The sequence below is a fragment of the Poecilia latipinna genome, unplaced genomic scaffold (assembly GCF_001443285.1).
Source record: "Poecilia latipinna isolate Pla-1442-1.1 unplaced genomic scaffold, P_latipinna-1.0 Scaffold375, whole genome shotgun sequence".
Lineage (NCBI taxonomy): Eukaryota > Metazoa > Chordata > Actinopteri > Cyprinodontiformes > Poeciliidae > Poecilia > Poecilia latipinna.
This window is the reverse complement of record NW_015112991.1, coordinates 283,278-301,861: the sequence shown is the minus strand read 5'-3', so window position 1 is coordinate 301,861 and position 18,584 is coordinate 283,278. Positions and strand designations below refer to the sequence as shown.

General features: G+C 39.7%; 6 protein-coding genes across 10 annotated transcripts; 1 reads left to right on the top strand and 5 right to left on the bottom strand.

The window, feature by feature from the left end:
- Nucleotides 1-627: 627 nt before the first annotated feature.
- LOC106950055 (claudin-4-like) lies at nt 628-1,772 on the bottom strand. Its single transcript, XM_015036691.1, has one exon. It carries the CDS (start codon nt 1,684-1,686, stop codon nt 1,051-1,053), a length of 636 nt encoding a protein of 211 aa, XP_014892177.1. The 5' UTR covers nt 1,687-1,772; the 3' UTR covers nt 628-1,050.
- Nucleotides 1,773-4,519: 2,747 nt separating this feature from the next.
- LOC106950050 (claudin-4-like) lies at nt 4,520-5,967 on the bottom strand. Its single transcript, XM_015036681.1, has one exon. It carries the CDS (start codon nt 5,893-5,895, stop codon nt 5,029-5,031), a length of 867 nt encoding a protein of 288 aa, XP_014892167.1. The 5' UTR covers nt 5,896-5,967; the 3' UTR covers nt 4,520-5,028.
- Nucleotides 5,968-8,309: 2,342 nt separating this feature from the next.
- Nucleotides 8,310-9,121, bottom strand: LOC106950054 (claudin-like protein ZF-A89). The gene has a single exon (XM_015036690.1). It carries the CDS (start codon nt 9,036-9,038, stop codon nt 8,409-8,411), a length of 630 nt encoding a protein of 209 aa, XP_014892176.1. The 5' UTR covers nt 9,039-9,121; the 3' UTR covers nt 8,310-8,408.
- Nucleotides 9,122-9,218: 97 nt separating this feature from the next.
- On the top strand, nt 9,219-12,183 carry cldn29 (claudin 29). 5 transcript variants are annotated; one of them, XM_015036684.1, is made up of 3 exons: nt 9,219-9,298; nt 9,936-10,126; nt 10,748-12,182. In XM_015036684.1, exons 2-3 carry the CDS (start codon nt 10,034-10,036, stop codon nt 11,438-11,440), a joined length of 786 nt encoding a protein of 261 aa, XP_014892170.1. In that variant the 5' UTR covers nt 9,219-9,298; nt 9,936-10,033; the 3' UTR covers nt 11,441-12,182. The 5 variants fall into 5 exon arrangements, with proteins under 5 accessions (XP_014892170.1, XP_014892168.1, XP_014892172.1 ...); XM_015036682.1 differs by having other exon boundaries at nt 10,745-12,182; XM_015036686.1 differs by having other exon boundaries at nt 9,222-9,298; nt 9,936-10,051; nt 10,745-12,182.
- A 344-nt stretch (nt 12,184-12,527) lies between these two features.
- Nucleotides 12,528-14,332, bottom strand: LOC106950053 (claudin-4-like). Its single transcript, XM_015036689.1, has one exon. It carries the CDS (start codon nt 14,217-14,219, stop codon nt 13,584-13,586), a length of 636 nt encoding a protein of 211 aa, XP_014892175.1. The 5' UTR covers nt 14,220-14,332; the 3' UTR covers nt 12,528-13,583.
- A 2,479-nt stretch (nt 14,333-16,811) lies between these two features.
- On the bottom strand, nt 16,812-18,117 carry LOC106950052 (claudin-like protein ZF-A89). The gene has a single exon (XM_015036688.1). It carries the CDS (start codon nt 17,979-17,981, stop codon nt 17,319-17,321), a length of 663 nt encoding a protein of 220 aa, XP_014892174.1. The 5' UTR covers nt 17,982-18,117; the 3' UTR covers nt 16,812-17,318.
- Nucleotides 18,118-18,584: the final 467 nt, after the last annotated feature.

The following is an 18,584-nucleotide window of genomic DNA, read 5'->3' as shown; positions in this document are numbered from 1 at the left end:
TAATATGTGATAAATACCACTGTGGGCAGTAGATAGTAGGGAATGCAATGTCAAAAGTTTACTGTATTTTCAACTGAGATAGATAAAATCCATTGTTTTGGTGTAAAATTGGGGTTAAACATCTAACATAAATTATAAAACATCACATTGACAAATAGATATCTCCTCCTGCTTGTTTCATGCATTTTTTTTCTTTTATGTTGTATGTTTAAGCCCCAAATTATTCATAATCCTTTCAGACTTACTACTACTTCCATTCATACTTTGAGAAGTACATCAAAAAATAGTTTAATAAGCCAAAAAAACAAAATCAAAACTACGTATTGCACAAAAACATTCCAAATTATTTATTTTCTGTTAATTATTTGATTTTAAATATATTACATTTTTTGTTTTACAGTTATCCACAGGCCTATGAGACAATAAACTACGAGTGATGAGCTCTCCGCGGAAACAGCTTTGTCAGTCTTGTTTTTGTTTGGCCGAGTTTCTTCAGCAGAAAGCGAACATTGTCCCACAACCTGTTTGTTCAGATTCCACCCTTTTCATTACGAGCTGCATTTTTTTCCATCACTTTCTGCGTTACTGAAAACATCAGTGATATTTAGAAAAGAAGAAAGATAGTCATCACCACTGACTATAGTTTTAATTATGGATTATAAATGAAAAACAAGAAAAACAACAACAAAGAGTCACATAATTGTCAACGTTTACATATGATTATTAAATATCCAGATCAGATTTTGCATAAGTAGAGATCTTACACCTTGTCCAAATAAACAAAAAAACAGATGAGGATGCAGGAACAAAAAAGAACCAAAGTGAAACTGTTTTTTGGTCTGAAAGCATCTCTACGTATCTATATGTGTTTATAAATACAGTTAATTCACTTTTCACAATATAAATTATCCCTCTGAAGACGACAAACGACATTTCATTCATTCTTTCTGCCACAGTTTCATTCAGTTTCTTGGCTCATCTTCAACAGTCAAACATAAGACTTTTATCAAGTCTTATCTTGCCTCATCTTTACCCGACTCAGTTCTGGCTCTAAACGTATTGCTGCTTGTTGATGTCCACAGAGCGAGCCTTGGAGTACCGATAGTTGTAGTCGTTCTCTTCCTTGGGGGGACATGTGGCGCAGAGGAGTCCACCGCCGATGAAGAGCAGCGCCGCCGTGCCCCACCCAATATAGAGGGAGGCCCCCAACTCTCTCTTCTGAGACTCTAACATGGTTGGGTTGTAGAAATCCCGAATGATTGTGTTGGCGGTCCAGCAGACGGGGATGAGGACCAAGAGGCCCGCGATGATGAAGACGACACCTGCAGCGATAGCCACTCTGCTCTTTCGAACTTCGTCTGGTACGAAGTTGGTGCACTTGCCTCCAATCACACCCAGCAGGACTCCGACGACCGCAACGATGATGGCGATGATGATGAGCGCTCTGGCGGCCTGCAGGTCTTGAGGCAACACCAGAAGAGAATCATAGACCTTGCACTGCATCTGGCCTGTACTCTGAATCACGCAGTTCATCCACAAACCCTCCCACATGATCTGAGCGGTGATGATGTTGGAACCGATGAAGGCTGTGACTTTCCAGGTTGGGAGGCCGCAGATGATGATGGCCCCCAGTAAGCCGATAAAGGCCAGCACCATCCCCAGGATCTGCTTTCTGCCGGACCCCATGTTGAAGCTCTGTTGCTGTCTTTAGAAACGGAGAAGTCGTGCCTTCCTGAGAGTCGGAGTGCTTTGTTTGTTGCAAGATATGTGGGTAGTGGTTTAAGTTGCTCGTTTTAACGAGAGACAAGAGGTCATAGGAGGAGTTAGAGTTGGCTCTACGCTAAAACTGGTTTCTGAGGATTCTGACCAAACCGGATCTCTTTACAACATCATCAATGCGCTTAGAGTTTCGGAGATATAATGAAAGAAATTCACAGAACAAAAACAAAAATAAAGATAAACTAGGTGTTTCTGCCTGTTTTGCTGATTACATTCAATTCTGAAATCTTCAACAAACTGAAAAAATACAGTAACTACACAATTAAAACTAAACTAAACGGGATCAGGTCAATGCGGACACTACAGCGATCTGAGTTTCAGTATCAGCTCCTTATTAGGTCAGCTGAAACGTTGCTGACTGCCTTTTCATTAAAGAAATCAACATGTTTAATACCTCTAGTGAAAGGAGAGCTGTATACAGATACATAATACAAAAACAGTTACAAATCTTCTCTCTGACATAATGTTTCATAATTAATTGCATATCTAATCGATACTCTGTCTGATGCCATGGAGATATTTAAAGTTGCACGTCACAACTTCCGGCAGGATCTGTTATCTCTGTCTCTACATTCAGGTTACACACAACCACACAGATTTGGTTAGTGGCACTGTGCTTTGACCCTGTGCTCAATTTCAAGCCTCATTTGAAGGAGGTGACTAAGATTGCCTTTAGAATATTGGAATATTAGAATATCTTAGAATATCTTAGAATATCCTCAGAATATTGCAAAAATCAGACAAATTTTATCCTTTGGAAATGCTGAGATTTTTAGTCTCCTCACACGTTGATCTGTTTCCCTGGTTACCAAAAAAAGGTTTAGAGACGGTTCTGAATGCAGCTGCTTGTGTTCTGACTAAAACCAGGTAATATGCATAACATGCTGTGGGCCCTTAATTTGCTGCCTTGTCAGGCTCAATCAGGCTTTAAGATCTTGTTGCTCACCTTCAAGGCTTTAAAAGGACTGGCATCTCTTCCATCTCTGACATTTTCCACTTTTATGTCCCTCCTGGTATCTCAGATCTCACGGCACTTTTTAAAACTCCCTAAAGCGGAGCAGCCTTCCTCAAGACTTCAGGCCGGCAAGCTCTGTGGATGTTTTAAGACTAAATTAAAGACCCAAATTGGAAGCTTTTAGCAGTAGTTCTAAAATAGTTTCACTTCGGTCCGCATGGTTTCACGTGCGTTCTTCCTGGTCTGTAGGGTTTTTTTTTTATTTTGATTTCTCTAATGGATGCCATTTTCTTGTTGAATCAGAAATGCTTTAGATGGGGTTCTGGATCATTTGTGATCTCCTGAATGAGTTATCTCGGCCCTCTTGAAGTCATTTTGACAGTTGATCCCCTCCTGGGAAGATTCACCGTTGTTCTTGGTTTTCTTTGTTGATAATAGGTCTGTATCACAACTCTTTTCTCTCTGCAACATCTTTGTTATTTATTCTTTAATTTCCTTTGAATGGGGAACAATGTGTTCCTCTTTGAGATATTTTAGCCTACTTCATGTTGCCAAGCAGGTTCCATTTAAATGGTTTTTTCTCAACATGTCTGGCAAAAATTAGAAACTGAAAAATGAGGCTTAAAAATAAAAAATTGGGGGGAATTACTTTTCACATAGGGGCAGGGTTAGTTGGACAGCTTTTTCACTTAATAAAATAAATCATCTTTTAGGAACTGCTTCTTACACAATTTATCTTTGTCTAATAATGAAAAATGTATTTAAATCACAAGAAATATCAAAAACAAGGCTTTAATATGGAAAAAACTGATATAGACATAAGAATAATAAAGAATTTCAACCAAAATTCAACAAAATATTACATTTTGTCATCACAACACAACAAGTTTCAAAACACATGTAATCATTGTTTCACGTGTGCTTCATTCCTTTGGGTCAATTAAATTCTCATGTTTCACTTCCTGCTCACCAGCATTTTCTCCAAAAATGGTCAACAGGAACATTTCAGCAGGACAACAAAATGGCAGCTAAATGTCACACCCACGTCTTCAAAGCAGCAAGTCACCAACTATCGATGATGTCATCCAGTAGTTGGTGACATCGCTACTGCTGATTAACATGATTACAATCTGTTCCAGTTAACGTTTCTGATGTGGTTTCTGACAGCTTAAGTCACCTTTGTAAACTTAGTTTAATTAATATTGTGTAATCAATATTAGGGAGGGTAGCGTTTCCTGACCATACTTCAAACCAGACCCTGAAACAACCACTTCTCGCCTACGATTGAGTTTGAATATTTACGTATCCGTTGGTTTCAAGAAACTCCAATTTTACTGTTAAGAGAAAAATCACTGAGTTCAGAAAAATCTAAAAAGATCTGCAAGTTGTTCAACCTCAAAGCTGCCATTCCCTCTTTCACAGAACATTTCAGAAACCACAGGATGGACATTCTTGATCATGGGTGTCCAAAGTGTGGCCTGGGGTCTTTTTGAGGCCCTCATAATGATTTTGTGAGGCCCTTCACCACAATTCAAGAATGGTACCAAATCACGCTGTCTCTCTAAATTGATCTGAGGTGTGTTCGTGTTCCAATGTTTTTCTTTGGCGTTTTTGTTACGCCAAAAATTCAGAAATCAGAATCTGCTTAAAACATCACAAAAATTCAGCCAGGATCGACGCAACTTGTGTCTAAAATTAAACTGTGTATTATTTTATATTGTCAAAATTTGTACAAAAATTATTGTCTGTGTACTTAAAAGGAAGAACAAAGTGCAAGACTTGTGCTGAAAATAGACAAGTACCAAAAATGTATTCATAACATACAAAACATAATGCTATGTTTTTGCTACATAATGCTATGTAGCATAAAACATAATGCTACATTCATTTGTAAAGCATGTAAAGTTTTTGTAATTCCAAAAATGCTAAACTGTCACATTAAGTGTTCACAGTTAAAAGAAGACAGCTATTTAAACCAATGCAACTTCAGTAAATGCATAAAAAGAAGAACAAATACTAATTTCAGCATTCAGAAAACTATGATTATCAAATTCTTCAAAATAAAATTCAGATATGTGGAGCTTATAATATTTCATTGCATGTTTTCCCTTCATGTCCTGAATTTGTGCAGTTACTTGAAGCATAATTTTTAAACCATTATCATTTTAGTGCAACTATGATTTGAAATAAATGACAAAAATGTAGCTTCAGTTAGAGACGCTATTTTACACGTAAACCTTCATCATATTCACGACGGATGGCGCAGTGCAGGTCATTCTTCTTCTTCTTCTTCTTCAGCATCTGTAGCTTCCTGTCAGGATCCCTCCTCCGATGACGAGCAGCGCTCCAGAAGCCCAGCCGATGTAGATGGAGGCTCCCAGCTCCCCTCTCCTCTCCCCCGTCGCCACTGGGCTGTTAAATCCCGTGATGATGATGTGAGCCGACCAGCTGACGGGAATGATGCACAGCAAGCCTGCGATGATAAACGCCACTCCTCCGCCAACGCCAATGTTGGATTTCATCAACCTGTCGTAGCGGCAGAAGTTGGTGCACCGAACCCCAACGATGCTGAGCCCGATGGCCACAACGCTGACGCCAAGGGAGGCGCAGACGAGGGCCCGAGAGCCCTGCAGATCCTGAGGCAAGGCGAGGATGGAGTCATAGGCCTTGCACTGCAGGTGGCCTGTGCTCTGGATCACGCAGTTCATCCACAGACCTTCCCAAAACACCTGCGCGGTGACGATGTTGACTCCAACGAATGCCGTCACCTTCCACATGGGCAGAGCGCAGATGAGAATCGTTCCCATGAAGCCGATGATTGCCAAGCAAAAACCAACCAGCTGAGTCCCCATTGTGTCGAGGCGAATGTTTCCCACAAAGTAAACAAGAAAAGTGGAAAAACTCAACCTCGTGTTGACATAAAACCCGTTTTTGCAGCAGGTTTTAACATGGTTATGTACGCGGTCGGTTGTGCGTTTCAGTCTGTTTTTTGCAGCGTAGCAGGTATGAAAGCAGCAGCTGGGAGGGGACTGGATGGTTAAGGTAACAAAAACAGGTTTCCTGCTTGTCTTGATTCCTGCTCGACCTGAATAGTTCTGGGAAGAAAACTCTTTACAAAAGTAGCACAAGAGCTTAGAGATCACAAACAAAAAAGGTTGCATTTACAAACTCTAAATGCTCTGGGACACAACCATCACATTAACCATCATTCATCAAAAAGGAAAAGAAATGTAATATATTTATATAGTATAAATATTAAAGGTGTTCTTTTTTTTGTTTTTTTTGGTTTGTTTTTTTACAAGTTGCTCTTCTTAAATGGTTCTGATTAAAAGTTGGGCTGAAAGTTCTGGCAACTTGGGAGCCAAGATTTGGTGTCCAAAGTGAGGCCCATGGGCCATTTACGGCCCTCTGAAGGATTTTGTGCGGCCCGCCACCAACCTTACTTCTAGTATGGAGTAAATCTTGAACATAAGTGCAGGTGGCTGGTGTTGATGTAAACTTTTCCATCTTGTATGGAATTACTTTCTACAGATAAATAACATCCCGTTTAAAAAGAAACAAAATATAGATTTCTAATCATTAACAACAACATTTCTGCATTTGTCTTTGCTTGGGAGAAACTAGAACCACAAATATCAACCTATATTTACTCAAATGTAAATTATGTTAAATAAGAAAACAATAAATACAAAAAAGTTAGAAACTGTCTGATAATGTGATTGCACAAAACCTTTTAATGTTTTCATCTACAATGATTCATAAATCCACTTTCTACAAAAATCTGACTATTTTGTTGATTTAATTATAATTCTATTTTTTAGTTAATTAATGAGCATATAAAATTTGAAAAAAAGGTTAAAGGTTTTAATGGGGCAGCATTTGGAAAGTTAAAAAGTCCTCCTACTGTATTTTGCTGAACTGCGAGATCCTGTGATAATACTAACGTCAACTCTCATCATTCCTCGAATCAATGCAAAGCATCATCATACCCGGAACATGTCTGTCAATTCCAACAAAATCTCAGGCTTTGGTTGTCCTGTGCAAATAACACATAAAAACCTGAAATTGGGGAGTTATTTATTACAGCTAATGCTTATCCTGTGTTAATATGTTTTTTTGCAACAGGAATGAGATATTTTCAAACAACTCCCACAATGTTTAGATCATTAAACTGGAAATTAAGCCCTTTTAGCACAGGATTTAGTTAGTGATCAGGGAATGGGGAAGAAGAGGAATGAAGGGAACTTTTTACTTGGTTTGAAGAGTTTATTCCCAGAGTTTGGATTTAAACTTTCTCTGATTCTCTGTGCCACTTCATGTTTTCTCCTGATTGAGCTGAACAAAATTCTCTGCCAGTCAAAACCTCGGGTGTCTTAGGATTGTGTACCCACAATTTTATCTTTTGAGTGAAAAAACTGAGGTTGGCAATAGGCAGAACAAGTCATTTCAGGTCAGAACAGTTTATATTTTACAAGAAATTCAAGAGCAGAGTTCCAGGAAAGACCTTCCCACTGCAGCATACGAGTAATCATAGCCAATCACAACATAGTTTTGTGATGGCACACAAAAAGAAAGTTCTGCTCAACAAATGAAAACCGATCTTAAAATGCAACATAATTATAACTTTTTATCCCCCTTGCTGCCAGAGAGAATAGACGTCTCTGTTCATGAAGTACATTCTGCCTTTCATTTGTTTCCTCAAAAACTGGTGAAGTGAGCTTTACCTACTTAGAAGTTTTGACAAATGTTGGATGGATTTAACCAGTTGGTCAAAAAGCAAAATACAAAGATTGGGACATTTTCTGTCTGTGGTAGATACATGTGTTTAGCGCTATATCAAGCTGTGTTTTGGATTACAATTTAGCAAGTCTGGGCTGCTAAATATCCAATTGAATTGGGTGGTTTTGTAACTGTCAAACTTTGAGTAAATAATCCTCAGCTAATGAAGCAAAGCACAGCAATTAGCCTCGGCTCATAAGGAAACACCAATAGCGCTTTGAATCACCAGCATACAGCTGTGTGGAAAATATATTTCCTGATGACAAACTTGGTTTTGTAATATTTCCATTGAGGAAACTGGGTATAAATCTCCCAGACATTTCCATTGCAGAAAACCAGACCTAGCGAGTTAAAGGGTTCTGAGGAAATGCAGAGGAACCCTGAATCAAAGCGTGGGACAAAACTTTCCTGGCTGAATGTTCAGTCTAATAGAGCTTTAAATTATAGTTCTGAATATTTTAGTCAAACAATGTACACTTTACTTTTGCTTCTCGGCATCCAGTTTGGATTTAACCAAAACTGAGGTTTCTCTAATATTTTGGTTTCGCCACAACAGGAGCTGCACAGGGTGGCATAAGCAGACAAGCTTTAAGTTATGCTCATTAGCGTGGTGCTAGTGAGTGTTCAAGCGACGCTAGCAGAATGCTTCAAGGTTAAACTCCAGCTAATTTACGTTTGAAGAGTTTGTGTACTTTGTCAATTTTAACCGACTCTTGCTCCCATTGTAGACTGCTGCAAGCTTCCACTTTCAGAGTTATAGGTTGCAACATCCCAAACAAGATCTAGACAAAGACTTAATTAAAAAAAAAGAGGTTTTATTAAAAATCAGCAAGTTTAAGATTAAAACCCTGGCTTGGCGTTCAGTCCAGATTTTCAGGAAAACAGTCTGAGCAGTTTAAACGTAGGCTGCTGTGCTGGCAGCCAAGCGTGGGGCCGAATATTTAACAGAGTAGCGGCCATCTTTCTGCTGCTGGCGCTGACAGAGGAAAGCCCCGCCGATGATCATGAGGCTTGCTGATCCCCAGCCAATGAACAGTGCCGCACCAAGCTCACTCTTCTGGGCATCAGGCAGGTCGGGGTTGTAGAAGGTCTTGATTATCTCGTTGGCAGACCAGGACACTGGGATCAGACACAGGATACCTCCAACAATGAAGAACACACCTGCAGCAATGGCTACCTGGCTCTTAGCAAGGTCATCTTCAATGCAGTTGGTGCATTCTCCCCCTGTGACGGCTAGCAGGAGTCCCAGGAACGCGACGATGATCGAGATCACAACCAGAGCGCGGGCTGCTTGGAGTTCTTGAGGCAGAGCCAGCATGGAGGCGTAGAACTTGCACTGCATCTGCCCGGTGCTCTGCACCACACAGTTCATCCACAGGCCCTCCCAGAAGGTCTGCGCTGTCATGATGCTGTTCCCAACAAAAGCAGACACCTTCCACATCGGCAGGGCACAAATGATGATGTCACCAGTAAAGCCAATGGTTGTAAGGAAGATGCCAAAAATCTGGAAGCATGCAGATGCCATCTTTGCTTCAGTTGCACCAAAGGTTGAAAGTCTCTTCAGCAGCAATGGATAATACAACCAATCCTCACCTGCAGCTTTAAGTATCCAAGAGGAAGCAGGAGAGGAGAATCTGACTGGCTGCCAAGAAATGATCAGACTGACAACACCTGGGAATCAATCAAGCTGAGTGGTTCCACCTGAGCTCAATAGATGCTGGAGGCTGCTTGCTTTTACTCTACTGACTTGGATCTGGTTTCATCTACAGATAAAAGGGGATTAAAGTGAGATCAGGATTTATTGCTGCATTTAATGATTTTTAATCTGTTTAAAAATATTTTTGTTCAAGATACACATGTAATAGAAATGGAAAAGTGCTTATTTTTATGCATTTAAAATACATTAATATGGTTCTATTAAACTGTGCATATGTCAAATAGATAAGAGCACAAACAAAAGTAGGCATTTATTTATTTATTTTTTTAGTTTTAGTCCATTTAAAGTGGGGAGAATTATTCTTATTCATAAAATACAGGCTAAATTTGAATTGAAGTCATGTAGTTTCATATAAACTAAATAAAAACTAGCAAACAAATGGAATATAATGGGTTTATGTGGAATTAATAATGTAGAATATCATCAAATGATTATTTCAGTAATTCAGTTTAAAAGATCAGATTTAATAGATTTGATTGGATGATTATGGGTTAATAATGTTTTGGTCCTGTACTGATTCATCTGTGTTTGGTGACACTTGAATACTGTCAGTTAGTTTTCAGTGGAAATAATTTGCATCAAAAAGCTGCAAGTTAACTGTCAAGTTCACAGTTAGCAAATTGTAGGACTAAATTTAAAACCTTTTGATTTGAAATTTGATCAGAGTGACATATGTGTTACAAACAATCTTGGTTGTATTTGTAGAAACATGACTGAGTGAGTGCTCTTTGCAGCAAACCATCTTTGACATATATTTCTCCTGGAACCATCAAGAATTTGGGTAATTAGGACAAAAACAGCTCATGATGAACACTGTGCATGTACGTTACACTCTCTACTTTGGAAAACTTTTGTCCTTTTACAAAAATCAACTCATAGCTCTTCAGATAAGAAAAGTAAGTGTATGTGGAGACTTTTCTTTGTTTTCCTGGCTGTCCAGCTGCTCATAATCATGTGTTGTGAGGATAGAACACTCCCCTAAAATCTTTACAATCCTCTCGAGAATGGAGGCATCTCTTTTCAACCAGACTTTTTTTCTTCTTTCTTCTAAACTTTCCATTATTATGCAAAGTACAGCGTTTTACTGAGGCCATAACTTTCATATTAAAAGTATTTTTCGATTGGTTTTCTTAAATATTAAAATGCTCTGAGGAGCTAAATGGAGTCCATTAATTTAGTTAGAACAGAATTGTAAACATGTTAAGATTTTATCGATTTATTTTATAAAGTTGGCATTTAACCTCCATTTTAGACATTTTCTTTAAGAATTTGCTGCTGTACTTCTTAAAATAGCTTATAGGTAATAATCAGATTTTTTTTAAATGGTCTTTTCATGTTTGTCCTTCACACTCAGGCTGTGATTTCTTTTTGTTCTCCAATCTCTTTTCTGGGGGTACTGAAGGGCCTCTTTATGTGAGGGGAACGCCTCTTGGCTCAAAGCATGATAGATGTTTATATGTGAACACTGGTGCAGCCAGCCCACCCCGACTGACTTGCATAAAACTTCTTGGCAGCAGACAAACTTTCAGTTGGTGGCCAGGCGCAGAGGAAGACGCAGAAACCTGACAGAAACAGCGATGGCGTCTTTAGGGTTGCAGATTCTCGGGGTTGCTCTGGCCGTGATTGGATGGTTGGGGAACATCCTGATCTGCGCGCTGCCACTGTGGAGAGTCTCTGCCTTCATTGGCAACAACATTGTGGTGGCCCAGAGCATCTGGGAAGGCCTGTGGATGAGCTGCGTGGTGCAGAGCACAGGCCAGATGCAGTGCAAAGTCTACGACTCCCTCCTGGCTCTGCCTCCAGACCTCCAGGCGGCTCGGGCCATGATCGTCATCTCCATCCTCTTCTCTTTCTTCGGCCTGCTGCTGTCTGTGGTTGGTGGGAAATGCACCACCTGCATCGAGGATGAAACAGCCAAAGCTCGAGTGTGCATCTCTGCTGGTATTTTCTTCCTCCTGAGCGGAGCGCTGTGCCTTGTGACCGTCTCTCTGCCGGCCAACGCCATCATCAAGGACTTTTACAACCCGCTGATTCCTGACGCTCAGAGGAGGGAGCTGGGCGCCTGCCTGTATGTGGGCTGGGGGGCAGCGGGACTTTTACTGATCGGTGGGGCGCTGCTGTGCTGTCAGTGCCCGTCAGGAAGAGAGCACTACAACGGAGTAAAGTACACTGCGCCCAAATCCACAACGCCAGGGAAGGAGTTTGTCTGAGCTGCTGAGCAACAGAGACGAACTCGCCAAAAGACAGAACAAACTTTTTCTCAGAGGGGATTCTGACTAATATCAACAACTAAAACAAACTGACTTTCTGCTTGAGAAAGATTGATAGATTAACTCATTAAACGTTAGAATTATGCAATTATTTCCTTACTTATTGATTGTGATGATCAGTAATATTTTCTAACAGGCACTTGTTTTTGTTTTTATTATCTAAGATGCATTTTTCAATGCTATATTTTATTAAAATAAATACATTTCATGTCAAAAATGTGGCATGTGCTTTTTTTATTCACAAGTGAAATAGGTTTTTGGAGTACCAACTATACTACCTGCAATCAGGAGGTTTATCTGCCACTAAATTCAAATTAGGGAAAATGTTCTTACATCTGGATGTTAATTAAATTATTAGAGGAGGGGTTTTCAAACTGAGGTTCGTGGGCCAGTTGAAGCTGGTCAGGAATTGTACATATTTCTCCAGCAGCACAAGTGGTTGATGAAAACACTTTGTAAACTATTTCTGGTGAGGTTTTCTCTGAAAAATGTTAATAAAAAATCAAGACCAAATGTGTACCAAGAAAACTGTTGGGTAAAATAAGTTACCTACGTTAGGTATTTGGGTTTTACCTGCTTACCTGGTTTTAATAACATCATTTGATTTAGTTTTTATTTTTATTCTTTACGTTGTGACTCTTATATTGGGTTTGTGAATAAAAGCAATGTCTGATTGTAAACAGAAACTTTTAAGTCCTTCATCTCTTATCAAGTAGTTAATCAGCGAAGCTTAGCAACAGGTGGGGGAGGGGGAGTCTCTATGCTCTAAACAGCCAGAGGAAGCTCCTCCAGTCACTTGGCACAGAAACACTGTCCCAGAAAATGGGTTTGAGTCTGTAACCGTTTAAATTCTTGGTAAACTGCACATTTTAACAGATGTTAAAGTGACACTTAAAGAAAATAAAAACATTTTTGTGGAAATTTTATTTTTGCAAAGCTGCTTTTTTTTAATGAAAGTAAAATACAAAGGAAATTACAACTATACAAGTGCATTTTCTAAGAAAACAGTAATTAGTCAAAGTTGAGGGCTTATATTCATTTACTTTTCTTTTTTTGTGTTTAAAGGTTTGAATCTGAAGCACTGAAGACAATTTTTAAAAGTCTGTCCTCCTTAGAAGGCTCGAAAGACGTCCTTTCACCCAGAGAAGTGAAAATATCCATTCTTTGAACAACTAAGATGGTTTCTCAGCAACATGGATCCAAGCACACGCAGCCCTCTGTTGTCTCTGCCGGTGACATCCATTTTACTCAAGACAGAAAAGCTAAATCACTGTCTCAACACAGCAGTTTCCCATTACAACATGGCAAACAGCTCATCCAGTTACAGTAAATCCCCAGCTGGATTCCTCCGCGTTTCATCACAACCAGAACAATTTCAGTTTTATTTACAGGGCAGATGAAGGATAACAAACATTCATTTGAAAGATATAGGAAAACCTTATAATTATCTTTGTATTACGCAGCTCATTTCATAACCTTTGTAAAATATCATAATTGTCTAGAAAAAGTAAAGTTACAGCAATAGTGCATATCAGAAATGCACTGATCACAGTTTTCTGGGCCAATATTCATGGTTTTCTCTGAGAATTTCAACATCTTTATTTTTACCTACTACAGACACATTAAATAAATCCAATGTGCATCAAATTATTTTATAGTAGTGGTTTCTAAACTCAAAGGAAAACAAAGAAATTTCAGATTTTTCTTTTTAGTTTTTAGACCCAAATGGAGCATCATAGTACCAGCTGATTTTGATGCATTTATAGCTCAAAAAAGGAAATTTCTCTTTTTTTGTTGCTCTTGTGTTTTATGAATGGAAAAAAAAATCAGGTTTTGACCAATCAGGGGAAATTAGCTGATTCCTATGTAAAGCTTACTGGTTGAAGAAACTACCACATTGCTCAGCTGGTGATTATTTGATGATTTATTATAAGAAATCTTTAAAAGTTTATTCACTCTAGAAGTCTTGCTAAGATCTTTTTAAAACCTCAAAATTCATTAAAAGGTCTACACAACTACAAGTAAGGAACTAGGTTAAATGTATTTTTAGCTATGTAATTAAAGATCTCTGCAGACAGGGGACTCACACATAGTCCATATTTGATGAGACGGTTCTTGCCGGGCCAAACTTTGCAGGTATGTAGGGTCTGTTGTCCTTTGGGGGGCAGTTGTTGCAGAGCAGACCGCCTCCCAGAAGCAGCAGGGCTGCGGAGCCCCAACCGATGTACAGCGCAGCGCCAAGCTCCCGTCTTTGTGCCGCCGTCACCAAGGGGTTGTAGAAATCCCTGATGACGGTGTGAGCTGACCAGGACACCGGGGTCATGATCAGCAAGGCGGTTATTATGAAGATCACTCCAGAGACGATGCAGGCTTTGGCTTTGGACGCCTCGTTGTCCATGCAGTTGGTGCACTTCCCTCCAACGATGGCCATGAGGATGCCAAACACGCCGACGATCACAGAGATGATCACCATGGCCCTGGCGGCCTGCAGGTCCTGAGACAGCGCCAGCATGGAGTCGTACACCTTGCACTGCATCTGCCCCGTGCTCTGGACCACGCAGCTCATCCACAGGCCTTCCCAGATCACCTGCGCGGTGACGATGTTCGCCCCAACAAAAGCGGTGACCCTCCACATGGGCAGAGCGCAGGTGATGATGGTGCCCAGCCATCCAATGAAGGACAGGAGGATACCAAGGATCTGAAGCCCCTGAGAAGCCATGATGAGCCCACAGGTGTTGACTGGTAGAAACGAGGATGATCACGTCTTAAATATAATAAAGTCCTTTCTTCATGCTCCGCTGTCAGACCTGTTAATGCACACGGTTCCTCAACTCTGAATCTTCGAAAGTTTCGGTTGTGGGACAATAAAGAGCCCTAGTTGTGGTTCAGACTTCAGGGTGGAGTTTCTGTCCCACTGGACAGAAACAACAATGAAAACTGAAACCTGATACCTTCAAACTCTTGTTCATTGTTCTCTCACATACAACCTTCTGTTATTTGAAGCAAGGCTTCAAGATTGCGACAATGGCTGCAGGTTGCAGCTGTGTTTGTCCATGCACCCTCCCACACACATATAGGTCAGCTTTGGCCTCAAGCAAATACAAACTGCAGCAGGTTTAGCTAAAAACAGGTAGATTCTTTAAAAAAGAAGGAAGGGTGGAAGGAAATTAAACTTTACGCTGTAAGTCTTAGAGTTTTATTAAATCTTGTTTTAACAAGGAGAGTTATGTCCCAAACCAACATTCCCCAGAGATCTGCCTTCTTGGTGTCGAAACCACATCCTCCTCCCATTTTCTCAAGTTGACCATCACATCACACCAAATGGAGCAAGTTACACCACACTGTTAATATATAGCTGCTCTATTTTACCTTGTGATTAACTGCATAGAAGAAAATACAGAGTCTTAAGTAACATTGTCCGGTTACGATGAGGCAGGAACATTTCAGAACTAAACCCAGATTGTTTATAGAGTTAGGGGAAATACTAAAATGAACGGATGTCGATACAAGGTCCTAATATGGGTAGAAATGCAAACTTGTGTTTGTGTTTTCTTGTAGATACAATTTTCACCAACAAAGGAGGAACAGTTTCCTGGACCTCACTTTTTTCAAATGTTCTGAGCTCTACTAGTTAGGTTTAGAAGTGTGGTGTAAATTGCGTTTTGGTTAAAGTTTAGCTTAAGTATATATTTGGAAGGATTATGGAAAATGTCTGAGTTAGTCTTAAATGCAGTAACTGAATTGAATGGAAGTCAATAAGGTCCTCAGACCAACAGAAGGACGCCTGTGTGAGTGAATCTTGTCTTACTGCACCTGGCTTTCTGGACAAAGTTGTAATAATTGTTGCAATGTGCAGGTGCAGATGCCTCACAGCTGACACCTGCACATTTCTAGGTTGGCATGGTAACCATTTCAGTTCAACTTAGGTTTTTTTATGGCCGAAATTTCCAATTATAGTTTTTTTTAAAAAGTTACATAATAAAAGATTGATTTTATTAGGTAATTTTACCATACAATGCTGTATTACACTTTCACAGTCGCCAATCATTTTTCCCAATTTAATATTAATATTTAATATTTGTTCACAGAATAATCTGAGACTGAATTTTATATGCCTGAGCAAACCTATGCTACATAGAAAAAAGGTGTTAGCAAAAATATTAATAAATAATTGTGCGATAAATGGGAATGTAGTTGTGATTCAAGCATTTTTCTGATTATCTCAGTGAGTATTTTATAAAATAGCCATGCGCAGGTACAAAACAGTTTAATGTTGTTTTAGTGTAGCCAGGTTGTTGTGTCTTTCTGCCCGGGTCCATCATGAAACAAGGTCTAGATCTCGATGGGGTTTTACCTGGTTAAGTAAAAGGGAAACCTATGCGGTTAAGAATCGTACCTGTGTGGTCGGCAACATGCTCCAATATTAGTAAATGTAAGCACACATGTTGTTACATCAGAAGATTTCTGAAATTTATACTATGGTAAATTCATTTAACTGGTTGAATTGAAATGTGTTTTTTGCGATGGACTGGCGACCTGTCCAGGGTGTGCCTTACCACTTGCCTGATGACCTGTTGATAGTCACCAATAAGTAATTAATCATAAGTAGAGCTTTACAGCTGTAATGCCAATGAAGACTTTCCCACTGATTATTATTGGCAGTCTAAATAATTTTTGTCATGGGAGTTTTTAAAAAACATAAATTAACACAATTAGACAATGTTTTTTTTTTGTTTTTTTTTACATGTTTTGCTGTCATGCCTTATTTACTGTCAGAAAAGCTCCTTAGATTAATTAAAATCATTATTAAATCTGTAATAAAATTAGTCATTTAGGCCTTAATAGCAACTGAGCTTTACTTAAATCCGATTGTTATTTGAAACTGAATTCAAATGTAACAGCGGAAATGCTTTTTAATATGGCTTTGAGATTTTTTATTTCATTTTCTACTAACTCAAATGACTGATAAATGTCATTTTCAATGACATCAGATAATTGTGTGAAAACTGTACTGTAACACTATATGCTTACAAAAACTTTGAATATGCAAATCATCTCTTTAAGTGTAGGATTGCATGATGTAGAAAGTAATAAAACTAGTTTGGTGAACACAAACATTTTGTTAATGAACAGAAACATTTGCTGTTTGTTTTAATTTAGTTTTTAAGTCTATGAATCTATTTTAAAAGTTTAAATTCCTTTGTTCGGAGGCTAAGAGTTGAGCAAAGCCAGTTGGTTGTCGTCTTACTTGATTTTCCAGCCGCACCTAAACCTGATCAACAGGAAAATCAAACAATAGACTCCTCTTCAATGCTGTGAGGGCATTTATTTTCAGATTGAAGTTTGTTTTGATTAAAACTTTGCCGTAAGCAAATAAATGTGTTATAATATACATTAATATCACAATTTACAGTGATTTTTTTAAGAAATGTCTATTTCCAGTGAAAGAGTGATTTTCGAGAAGTGAAAAATTGAAGAAAACATCACGGACTAGCACATAAGTAAACAAAAACATCTTTATTTACAGAACATCTGTCGCATAACACATCACAATAGGCAGATAAGAAACATTCCACATTGATGACCAAAACAAACTTTACAAAGTTAAAAAGTAGTCAAAAACACACAGCTGTGTAAATAGGCCAATAAAGAAACACCTAATAATGTTGACACAATATTCATTAAATAGAAGTAATGAACATGTAAAATGAAATTTGTTCTTGAGGTGTGGTTCCGATCAGGATGATGTTTTTAGTATCAGCACTGCCAAACCAGCAGCACCAGTCCATCTGTCTCACTAAGATAAGCCGGAATCAGTTTAAACATGGTTTTTCTCTGGAATGCTGGAGTACTCGGATCTGGGGGCCGTGTACTCAGAGTTTCCAGCCTTGTACTGCGCGGTGTAGTTGGCTGAATCGTTGCGGGGGCAGTTGCTGCAGAGCATTGCTCCGCCGATCAGCATCAAGGCAGACGCGCCCCAGCCGATGTAGAGCGAGGCCCCCAGCTCGTACTTCTGGGCCTCGACCACATATGGGTTGTAAAAGTTCTGGATGATGGTGTGGGCCGTCCAGCAGACAGGGATGAGGCAGAGGACCGCAGCTACTATGAACATGACGCCAGAAGCAATGCCCACCTTGATCTTTGCAGTCTCATTCTGGACACAGTTGGTGCACTTCCCTCCAGCTACGCAGAGCAGGATGGCCAGGATGCCCACCAGGATGGAGATGATGACGAGGGCCCGGGCCGCCTGGAGGTCGGAGGACAGGGCCAGCATGGAGTCGTAGACTTTGCACTGCATCTGGCCCGTGCTCTGGACCACGCAGCTCATCCAGATCCCTTCCCAGGTGATCTGTGATGTGATAATGTTGCTGCCGATGAAAGCAGTGACCTTCCACATGGGAAGGGCACACACGATGATGGCGCCGATCCAGCCTACGATCCCCAGAGCAGAGCCCAGGATCTGGAACCCAGCAGAAACCATTGCAGATGGAGGATTCTTTTCAAAATAAGCTTCTGTCTTTAAGAGGTCTTTGTCTCGTCAGTCGTGCACTGTAAGATGTTTGACGCTTTGTGCTCTCTTGTCGTCGGGTGAGTTTGTTGAATGGCTCACGATTCAACAGAGTTTGTACATAAGCCTTAAAGAGGAGGAGTTGTGGAGAAAAACAACACACCCTCCTGAGTGCAAGTCCTCCCCACCCACCCAGGAAACCATCAACATCATAAATCTAAACTATTTTCATGGGTTTATCTGAAAAACTCCTAAAAAGTGCCTTTTCCAGTAAAAATCAATCAAAAATACCCAAAAAATATTAAACATCCTATTAAAAGCTGATGTTTACAGTTGATTTTATTTGTTGTTTTGTTGTTTATCCATCCCTTCCCCCAACCAGTCTCACCTGAAACAGCAGGTGGGCGGAGTAACAGGTGACAGGTGACTCAGATGGTTTTAAATGACAATATTTCTACAGGAAACGTCACTATGACCAAATATGGCCACATGGTTTTGTCACATTACACATTCAAAAACTATGACAGACGTTCCGATCAGATCACAAGCCCATGGTATCACCCTTTATTAGTCAAA

Excerpts from the sequence above, each read along its gene's own strand:
- LOC106950055 (XM_015036691.1), bottom strand. The coding sequence starts at position 1,686 with ATGGGGTCCGGCAGAAAGCAGATCCTGGGGATGGTGCTGGCCTTTATC.
- LOC106950050 (XM_015036681.1), bottom strand. The coding sequence starts at position 5,895 with ATGCAACCTTTTTTGTTTGTGATCTCTAAGCTCTTGTGCTACTTTTGT.
- LOC106950054 (XM_015036690.1), bottom strand. The coding sequence starts at position 9,038 with ATGGCATCTGCATGCTTCCAGATTTTTGGCATCTTCCTTACAACCATT.
- cldn29 (XM_015036682.1), top strand. The coding sequence starts at position 10,034 with ATGATGAACACTGTGCATGTACGTTACACTCTCTACTTTGGAAAACTT. Across the intron at positions 10,127-10,744 it reads TAGCTCTTCAGATAAGAAAA|CAGACAAACTTTCAGTTGGT; the intron begins GTAAGTGTATGT and ends ACTTCTTGGCAG.
- LOC106950053 (XM_015036689.1), bottom strand. The coding sequence starts at position 14,219 with ATGGCTTCTCAGGGGCTTCAGATCCTTGGTATCCTCCTGTCCTTCATT.
- LOC106950052 (XM_015036688.1), bottom strand. The coding sequence starts at position 17,981 with ATGGTTTCTGCTGGGTTCCAGATCCTGGGCTCTGCTCTGGGGATCGTA.